General features: G+C 50.4%; 1 protein-coding gene across 1 annotated transcript in view; it reads right to left on the reverse strand.

Annotated features, from left to right (window-relative positions):
* The window catches only part of MAP2K5 (mitogen-activated protein kinase kinase 5), a 236,163-nt gene that overhangs the window by 120,988 nt on the left and 104,787 nt on the right, over nt 1-10,388 (reverse strand). Inside the window, exons 13-15 of the mRNA XM_015414599.1 lie at nt 8,019-8,092; nt 6,933-6,983; nt 797-868 (exon numbers count right to left, since the gene is read on the reverse strand). Of these exons, the coding sequence (XP_015270085.1) occupies nt 797-868; nt 6,933-6,983; nt 8,019-8,092 (197 nt within the window). The remainder of the gene's footprint in view (nt 1-796; nt 869-6,932; nt 6,984-8,018; nt 8,093-10,388) is intronic.

Below are 10,388 nucleotides of genomic sequence, written 5' to 3' on the forward strand. Positions count from 1 at the left end.
TGTTGGACTGGATGGGCCATTGGCCTGATCCAGCACTGGCTCCTCTTATGTTCTTATAGGAACTCTCAGTCTGGGGCAAGTGATGCCCTGTCTTCTTGGTGCTTGGGGTGGGTGGGGCAACAGTGGGAGGGCTTCTAGTGTCCTGGCCCCACTGCTGGACCTCCTGATGGCCCCCGATATTTTTGGCCACTGTGTGACACAGAATGTTGGACTGGATGGGCCATTGGCCTGATCCAGCACTGGCTCCTCTTATGTTCTTATAGGAACTCTCAGTCTGGGGCAAGTGATGCCCTGTCTTCTTGGTGCTTGGGGTGGGTGGGGCAACAGTGGGAGGGCTTCTAGTGTCCTGGCCCCACTGCTGGACCTCCTGATGGCCCCTGGTATTTTTGGCCACTGTGTGACACAGAGTGTTGGACTGGATGGGCCATTGGCCTGATCCAACATTGGCTTCCCTTATGTTCTTATGTAGTGGTTAAGAGCGCGGACTCTAATCTGGGAGAACCGGGTTTGATTCCCCACTCCTTCACATGCATCTGCTGGTGAGACCTTGGGCAAGCCATAGTTCCCCCCTCAACCTCTCCAGGTTCCACACCCACATCTTCAGGAATTTCCCAACCCAAAGTTTGCAGCCTAGATACGGATGAGACCTCCAGAGTTCGGGCCTCAGAACAACCCCCCCCCCCCCTGGCATTTCCACCTATAGCTGCAGGGCCAGGTCTACTGTGCACAGGGAATGTTTAAAAACTCACAGGCTGGCGCTCCGTACCATTTTAAGAAAGCCATAAAACGCACCTACCTCCATGAAGGAAATCCCCAGACTCCAAACGTCGGAATGAATGCCATACTGCTCTCCTGAAATGCGTTCAGGCTGTTCAGAAAAGAAAGGGAGAGAGGAGAAGGAGGCAGTTGAACCAACAACTCAAATCAGGCCTCGGAAGTATGAGCAGAGATCTCCAGTGCTCGCAGACATTTCCTGTACGTGTGCATACGCCGCGCGTGAGTGTTTGTAGACAGATTGCAAATCTCACCAATTTCACCAGGAAAGGTGTTGGGGGGACACCATAGTATAAGAACAAGCCCGTTGGGGACCCCTGGTATAAGAATTTTCAGTACTTGTATTTATAACTGAGAGCCAGTCTGGTGTAGTGGTTAAGTGGGCGGACTCTAATCTGGGAGAACCGGGTTTGATTCCCCACTCCTCCACTTGCACCTGGCTGGATGACCTTGGGCAAGCCATAGTTCTGACAAGAGCTGTCCTTGAAAAAGAGCAGTTTCTGTCAGAGCTCTCTCAGCCCCACCTGCCTCACAGGGTGTCTGTTGTGGGGAGGGGAAGGCAAAGGCGTTTGTAAGCCGCTGTGAGACACTTCTGGGTAGTGAAGGGCGGGGTATAAATCCAATCTCTTCTTCTTCTTCTTCTTATAACTGTGGTGTGGGGTTTTTTTTTTGGAAGCTCTGCTTTAAACACAGCAAGCCCCTTTCCTGCCTCTCCTCGCTCCAAGTCTCCAGAGCCGCCGCCGCGACAGCTGAGGCGTCTGTGGGGCTGTATTAAGGCGGCAAGGACGGGTGCCCTCAGCAAACCTGCTTTGCTTTAAACGTCCCCAAGCTAATGTGCGTGGCAACCTGCAAATAAGAGAGGGCTTTAGCTCACACCAATTAGCGGTGAGTTTAATGCGACTCGAGACGGGAAGGAGCACAGAATAGCCGGGCAGGTCTTTTACTCACAAGCGGTGCTCCAAGTATCGCCAAGGTCAAGTACGGTGCGAAACGCAGCAAGAATAAAGAGACTCGGCGCGGCCGTCCTTCCCACTGTGCTGCTAATGCACCTGTCTCGTTCAGGCACCTTACAAGACGGCTCCCCCCCCGCCTGCCCGTCCCCGTTCTCCAATAACCCAGAGGCCTTTAAGAGGGAAACAAACGCGCCCAAATTAGTGCCAGTCCAACGTTCCCGAGGAGGCTGCCGCTCAGCCACTAATCCCAGGTCAGGAGCTTTTAGCGCTGAGTGAATGTTAAATAAAAAAAATCACAGACACAACGTTGTCTGCTCCTCCCTGGCCTGGATGGGGAGCCGACATCCGTGCTTCCTTCCCACCCACCCCAAGCTGGTCTGTCACTCAGAGCCTCCTCCTGGGAGTTCTGTCCGAGTCGACGGTGGCTACTGGAAGGGTGAGGGAGGCTCCTGCAGCACGGGGGAAGCCCCCGAATTTGCGGCGGTACCTCCGCTGAGGATGGGCCAGGCACAAGTCCCGGACACCCCACTGTGTTTAAAGGGATTGACTCCCAGGCAAGCATGCGTAGGAGAGCAGCACTGGCAATAACCCAGTGGATGTTTTATGATATTTGTGTCTATATGCTGAACTGGGGGGGGGGGGGCAAAATCATAGCTGATATTGGATGTCGAAAACCCGTGGGTCAGCCCTGTTCAAGATGAGGCCCCCTGATCTGCATGGCTGCTGAAGACAAAAGGAGGGGAAGAAGAAGAAGGAGGAGGAGGAGGAGGAGGAGAAGAGGAGGAGGAGGAGGAGGAGATTGGATTTATACCCCATGGCCCTTCATTACCCAAAGGAGTCTCAGAGCGGCTTGCAAACTCCTTTCCCTTCCCCTCCCCACAACAGAAACCCTGTGAGGTAGGCGGGGCTGAGAGAGCTCTTGACAGAAACGGCTCTTTTTCAAGAACAGCTGTGCCAGAACTATGGCTTGCCCAAGGTCATCCAGCAGGTGCAAGTGGAGGAGTGGGGAATCAAACCCGGTTCTCCCAGATTAGAGTCCGCGCACTTAACCTCTACGCCAAACTGGCTATGCACCAAGACAGCGCCAAGTCATCCACTTCTGACCATTTGTACAGGGCTTCGTCCAATTTCAGGGACATGAAATAAAGTGGGAAGAGGAGGAGGAGCATCTTGTGGCGCAGCATCCACACAATCATTTGCTTCGGACATTCCTAAGAGCAAGTTCCCAACGGCCCAGATGCAGGGCACAGAAACCTCTCGTGCATTTTTTACATCTCAAGGCAACATTTCCGGGTCGTTCCCACCCTTCGAGACAGCCGAGCAGCCGGGAGTCACCCGATCCTCCACGAAAGACGTCCCTTTGTAAATACCGTTGAGCAGGGACCTTTACTAGATAGAGCGGGAGGGAGAGGAAATTACTCTCAGCATTAAGGTACACGAGATGCTACGGCCAGGAAGAAGAAAACAGTACTCCCCGCCCTCACCCACTTTGGGGGAATGCGGGGGGGCGGGGGGCGCAGAGAAAGATCATATATTGTGCCTATCTCATAAGAACATAAGAGAAGCCAATGTAGGATCGACTAGATCCCTTCGGAGTGCCTCACAATCCTCCCTGGTTCGGATGAGTTCTTCCTTGTACAAAATCAATGAAACGAAGTTGAGAGACATATGGGGAACCGACTCTATTAACGGCATCTACTTTGTGTCCCGAGCTCTTCCCAGACTAGTCTTTGCTTTGGCTGAGTCAATTGGCCTCCATTGTATGCCTTTCATTTAGCCCCAGGTCGGCACTCCAGACAATAGAGACACCGTAAGGGGTCTACAAAACAGTTACATCTGCCCATCGCATCCCCAGTGCGCCAGATGGAACGGGGTATGGGTCTGCTCCCCTCTCTCTCTCTGTTCCTCATGTTATATAATTTTTGTTTTTTAAGACTAAGCTGAAATATCTGATTGACTGGAAACAAAGTCTTGCGAGAAGCAAAGCAGTCCGAAAACAGAAGGACCGGCGAAATTACTTCTTAGCTTTAATCCTCACTTTTTCAATTAACAGATGGATGCATCACAGTCATCCGTAAACAATAAGGAAAAAAAGTAATTTCTTTAATGCACACCTGGGAAATAGATGTGTAATCGAGGTTTGTACATTAAAAGGAATAATACAATTTAATTATTACAGCTATTTCAAGCCATCAAGAAGAGGAGCCGGTAGATAAAATAGTTCGTTTGAAGTCCCCCCCCCTCCCCACCTTTAAATCAGAGTGTTCTAGCTCTTTTGAGATTAGAGAGGCAGCAATCAGCAGAGTTGGTCTATCAAACATACTACATCAGAGCTCTATTACACCCTTCCCCTTTTCTGCTCTTAGAGGTTAAGTGATCTCTACACACCTTAGTCCGAAAAAATACCAAGCAAATCAATGACTGGGAAAACAGTGAAGAACGCAGTTCAAGGTGCCTCCTGCTCCCCAGGCAGCAGTACGGGCAGACTGCAAGAAACCTTCCCTCTTTATGCAGAAAGAAAGTTGCATTTCTCTCCCTCTCCCAAAATACTAGAACTCGAAGGCATCGGATGAAGCTGATGGGCAGCAGGAAAGGAAATACTACTTTACACAGAGAGTGTAAGGCTCCCTCCTAGTCAGGTCACACCACACAGGGCTTCAGAAGAAGGTAACTGTTTATTAGTGGTTCCAGTACTAAAGAACACGTAGCCAATGATTATAGTCCGCGCACATGGGCAAAAGCAAGCGAGGAAGCGGGCAAAGCGAAAGGCCATTACTTTCCCAGCCGAGTAAAAGGCAGCTGGAGACTACGAGGTCAAGCGCACAGTAGCTGGACAGGGAAGAGCTGAGAGCGGGGAGGAAGGCACCCCTCCGCATTCCGGATCCATGACAGGGCTATACCTGATTCAAATGTGAAATTCGCTGCCAGAGGATGTCGTGATGGCCACAGGCACAGGCAGCTTTAAAAGGGGATTAGAGAGATTCACGGAGGACCAGTCTATCAATGGCTACCAGCCATGGTGACTGAGGGGAGCCTCCACAGTCAGAGGCACTAATCCTCTGAATCCCAGAGCCAGGAGGCAACCTCAGGGGAAGGCCTCGGCCCCTCTGCCCTGTTGCTGGCACTCCAGAGGAACTGGTTGGCCACTGTGTGAGACGGGAGGCTGGACTAGATGGACCCTCACTGGTCTGATCAAGCAGGGCTCTTCTTAGGTGCTTCTTGGGGAAGGCCTCGGCCTCTCTGCCCTGTTGTTGGCCCTCCAGAGGAAAAGGCTGGCCCCTGTGTGAGACGGGATGCTGGACTAGACGGACCCTCACTGGTCTGATCCGGCAGGGCTCTTCTGATGTTCTTATCAGGGGAAGGCCTCGGCCTCTCTGCCCTGTTGTTGGCCCTCCAGAGGAAAAGGCTGGCCCCTGTGTGAGATGGGATGCTGGACTAGACGGACCCTCACTGGTCTGATCCACAAGGGCTCTTCTGGTGTTCTTTTGAAGGTCTCAGCCCCTCTGCCCTGTTGCTGGCCCTCCAGAGGGACTGGCTGGCCCGTGTGAGACAGGATGCTGGACTAGATGGACCCTCCCTGGTCTGATCCAGCAGGGCTCTTCTGGTGTTCTTTTGAAGGTCTCAGCCCCTCTGCCCTGTTGGTGGCCCTCCAGAGGGACTGGCTGGCCACTGTGTGAGACAGGATGCTGGACTAGAGGGACCCTCACTGGTCTGATCCAGCAGGGCTCTTCTGATGTTCTTATCAGGGGGAAGGCCTCGGCCTCTCTGCCCTGTTGGTGGCCCTCCAGAGGGACTGTGTGAGACAGGATGCTGGACTAGATGGACCCTCACTGGTCTGACCCAGCAGGGCTCTTCCAATGTTCTTTTCAGGGGAAGGCCTCGGGCTCTCTGCCCTGTTGCTGGCCCTCCAGAGGGACTGGCTGGCCACTGTGTGAGACAAGATGCTGGACTAGATGGACCCTCACTGGTCTGACCCAGCAGGGCTCTTCTGATGTTCTTATGGAGGAACCGGGCTCCAACATCATTCCTGTGAGGGCGCAACAGTGGCTTATCACAGTTACACAAGAAACACACTCTCAAGAAAGTCACCAAACCCTCATACAAGTATAGTAGCACACTGAACAGTCCCCATCTAGGCTTGGATCAGAGAAAGACATTAAATGCCAGCAGCTGTTGGCCCAGGCCGTCTAGAGCCTTCTAGGTTAGTAGCCGCATTTCGAACTGAGCCTGGAAACCGACTGGGAGCCAATGAGGTCATCTGAAAATGGAGACAGATGTTCCTTACAGCCACCCCATTTTGGGTCCACTGAAGTTTCTGAACCATCTTCAAAGATGACTCCATGTATCGCATCCTTGAGTCGTTTGGAATCTCCAGGGCATGGCTAAAGGTGACAAATCATATCTGATATTGCCAAAGTTACCTAGGGCCTGGAATTTAACAGGAATCTCCCCCAGAAATCATTCCTCCACCCCAGAGTCCTACATGTCATCGTAGGTTGACACAGAATTCTACTTGGTGAGCTCCTGGCATTAAAGTTGTGAGCACGTGATTTGGCTGCTGCATAAATTAGATTGCTCTGGAGCCCTCCTTCCTGAGCTGAGACAAAAATGTGTGTGACCCGGAGACTAAAAAACTATGAGCTAGCTCACACTGACTCAGCTTAGAGGGAACACTGAACAGGCTATTCTCTGATGATTCTGCATTCTGCAGTTCTGTATATGGCTTTACGATCTATTTGCAAAAAACCCGAAAATGAACACAGATGTACATGATGGTAGGAGAGCAAACGACTAAACTTAGAGGGAACACCAAACCAGGTAGTCCACCAAAGGCTTTTTCACTTGCAAGCAATGCTCCCTCTCTCAGCTGTGGAGAGTCTTGGGAGCACAATTATACTTTGTGAGCTCCTGGCATTAAAGTTGTGAGTGAGCGATTTGGCTACTGCATAAATTAGTTTGCTTTGGAGCAATGTTCCCTGTAAGCTGTAGAGTATTGTGAGCAAACATTCTACTTTGTGAGCTCCTGGCATTAAAAGTTGTGAGCGAACGCTTTGGCTACTGCATACATTAGTCTGCCCTGGAGCCATCCTTCCTGAGCTGAGGCAAAAAATGTGTGAGTCGGAGGCTAAGAAACTGTGAGCTACCTCAAACTAACTCAGCTTAGAGGGGACACTGCTTGCAAGTCTCTGCGTAAATCACACTTACCGCCATATAAGCGTTCGTCCCGACGTACGTCTTGGCGATGGAATTCACCAGCTATCAGACAAAACAGTCTGTTAGAGCCATATAAAGATAATGTGAGGAATAAAACGGGCAATTATTCCTCATTTAACCTACAATCATCCTATATATAAATCAGCTAAAAATTATATAACAGGGAGGAAAAGGCAGTGGCAGTGGGGGAGACGACACATTTGCCTGTGAAGGCATTAAGATGATTGAGTCCTCCCTTCCTCCTTTGCGCAAGAGTCCTAATTTAAAACTACCACAGCGCTGTCGTTTACGACACATAACCTCACAGACGATTCCCATTTTAAACGGGATGCTTTCGAGCTTTTATACCACCGACAGCCAGTTGGATATAAAAAAGTAAATTGGAAGTAGGGTCCCCCCCCCAATTTTTTATTCTATTTCACTTCCACCCAACAAACCAGCCCCCCCCCCACTGTCAGCTGGCTCAAGATGTGAATAAAGCCACCTTCATTATCCGCCTGGAATGAACACTAAATATGCTGGAGGAACAACAGACTTTGACAACGTATCATGCAGCAGTGACCTTCTCTTTGGGCCTCGTGTTTCGCTGGGAGGAAAGGTGGCCGCAATTCAATTCAAGACTACGGCAAGCTCATGGGTCAGTATCACGAAGGTTCTCAGGGGAAGCCCAAAATGGAAATTAATTAAAATTTGTGCTGCGCGCCGCCGAAGCCCACTAACTATTGTTGCTCCCAATATTAATTTTTACCGTGGGCCAGTCGGGCTCCCAAGGCGCTCCTCCCGATCTGCCCTCCCTTTTGTTTGGCCCAAACGCTTCCCGCGCCAAGCTGCATATCAATGAAGTTGGCTATTCGTAAGTAGTAATTACAACATCAGCAGTTTTTACTGTCATTAAACAATGAACAATCATATCCTGATGAAGGAAAGTGGCCGGGAGATTAAAAGGATGAATCGGGCATTCCCAGTAGAGGCGAGGGTGTCGCAAGGGGGCTCCCGTTGGGTCTCGTGGACACTCTGGAAAGCAGCGCTAATGAGGGGGGGGAGGGGGGGAGGTTGGCAAACTGGGATGAAACGTACCTGGGTGCTGACCCCAAAATCACACAACTTGACCTGGCCTCTTGTGTTCACCAACATATTCGAGGGCTTCACATCTGAGAGAGAAAGGGAGCAGACGGTGTCAGAAGCCAAAGTGTTTTTACTTTTACATTTTACATATCCTGCTGAGTGCAGGGACCAGAGAGACGTTTCTGTTAAGGTCTAGCTGCCTCTCCCAAGGGGCCAGGTTGGTGGGAGAATATTTTTTTGAAAAAGCGAGCCTAAGAAAGCCTGCATTAGGAAACACGTAACACAGAAATACCACATAAGAACATAAAAAGAGCCCTGCTGGATCAGACCAGTGAGGGTCCATGTAGTCCAGCATCTTGTCTCACACAGCAGCCAACCAGTTCCTCCGGAGGGCCAACAACGGGGCATAGAGGCCGAGGCCTTCATAAGAACATTGGAAGAGCCCTGCTGGATCAGACCAGTGAGGGTCCATGTAGTCCAGCATCCTGTCTCACACAGCAGCCAACCAGTTCCTCCGGAGGGCCAACAACAGGGCATAGAGGCCGAGGCCTTGCCCCCAATAAGAGGATCAGAAGAGTCCCGCCGGATCAGACCAGTGAGGGTCCATCTAGTCCAGCCTCCTGTCTGACACAGTGGCCAACCAGTTCCTCTGGAGGGCCAACAACAGGGCATAGAGGCCAAGGCCTTCCCCTGATAAGGACATCAGAAGAGCCCTGCTGGATCAGACCAGTGAGGGTCCACCTAGTCCAGTATCTGGTCTCACACAGGGGCCAGGCAGTTCCTCTGGAGGGCCCACAACAGGGCAGAGAGGTCGAGGCCTTCCCCTGATAAGAACCTCAGAAGAGCCCTGCTGGGTCACACCAGGGAGGGTCCCTCTAGTCCAGCCTCCTGTCTCACACAGTGGCCACCCAGTTCCTCCGGAGGGCCAGCAACAGGGCACCTGGCTGGATGACCTTGGGCAAGCCGTAATTCTGATAAGAGCTGTTCTTGAAAAAAGAGCAGTTTCTGTGAAGAGCTCTCTCAGCCCCGCCTACCTCACAGGGTGTCTGTTGTGGGGAGGGGAAGGGAAAGGAGTTTGTAAGCCGCTCTGAGACTCCTTTGGGTAGTGAAGGGCGGGGTATAAATCCAATCTCCTCCTCCCCCCAATGGCAAATCACCTCTTGCCTTGAAAACCCGATGGGAGTTGCCGTAAGTCAACCCTGACTTGACGGATTGGTTTGGGGGGGATGCTTTTACAAATGGCACAGGATCGTACCATTTATCGTCAGTATTGTCTTGGATTTAGGGCCTTGGCTTCTGCTTCCGTAATCCATCTTCTGTATTGTTTACCATATGGAATTTTTTTCAACTGGCTTGTTTGGTCTGCACTGTCTTAATGTCGTAATCCTGGCCCTCTTGCAATGTTCGTGGATGTCTGAGACACAAAGCAGCCTATGGAGCAGATGGTCACAGAACCTACCAGGGGAGAGGCGATCCGTGATTTGGTCCTAAGTAACACTCAAGACCTGGTGAGAGATGTAAAAGTGATTGCACCGCTTGGGAACAGTGATCATAATGTTGTGGAGTTCAACATTTGTACAAATAGGGAATTGGCCAACAAGACTCACACAACCACTTTTAACTTTAAAAGGGGTAATTTTTCTGATATGAGGGGACATATGGGGAGGAAACTGAAGGGAAAAGTAGAAAGGGTCAAAACCATTGGGGAAGCTTGGAAACTATTTAAAACTACGATTCTAGAAGCTAAAAAAAAATATTTCCTCAGGTTAGGAAAGGCACAAACAGGTATAGGAAAAAGCCTGCATGGTTAACAAAGTAATGGAAGCTTTAAAAGGTAAAAAGGATTCCTTTAAGCGGTGGAAAGCTAGTCACAGTGAGGCTGATAAAACGGAACACAGGCTATGGTAAATAAAATGCAAGTCTGTAGTCAGGCAGGCAAAAAGGGAATATGAGGAGCATATAGCAAAAAACGTAAAAACCAACAATAAAACTTTCTTCAAATACATTAGAAGCAGGAAACCAGCCAGGGAGGCAGTGGGGCCCTTGGATGACCAAGGGGTAAAAGGAGTACTGAAGGATGATAGGGAAATGGCTGAAAAGCTGAATTCATTTTTTGCCTCTTTTTTCTCTGTGGAAGATGAGAAGTGCTTGCCCACTCCAGAACCACTGATTTCAGGAGGGGTGTTGAAAGACCTGAGTCAGATTGAGGTGACGAGAGAGGAGGTCCTAAAACTGATAAACAACTTAAAAACTGATAAATCACCAGGCCCAGATGGCATACATCCGAGAGTTCTGAAAGAACTCAAATGTGAACTTGTGGATCTCCTGACAAAAATATGTAATCTTTCCTTAAAATCAGCCTCCATTCCTGAGGACTGGAAG

This window comes from Gekko japonicus, unplaced genomic scaffold, assembly GCF_001447785.1.
Source record: "Gekko japonicus isolate JY-2015 unplaced genomic scaffold, Gekko_japonicus_V1.1 scaffold698, whole genome shotgun sequence".
In the NCBI taxonomy this organism is placed as follows: domain Eukaryota; kingdom Metazoa; phylum Chordata; class Lepidosauria; order Squamata; family Gekkonidae; genus Gekko; species Gekko japonicus.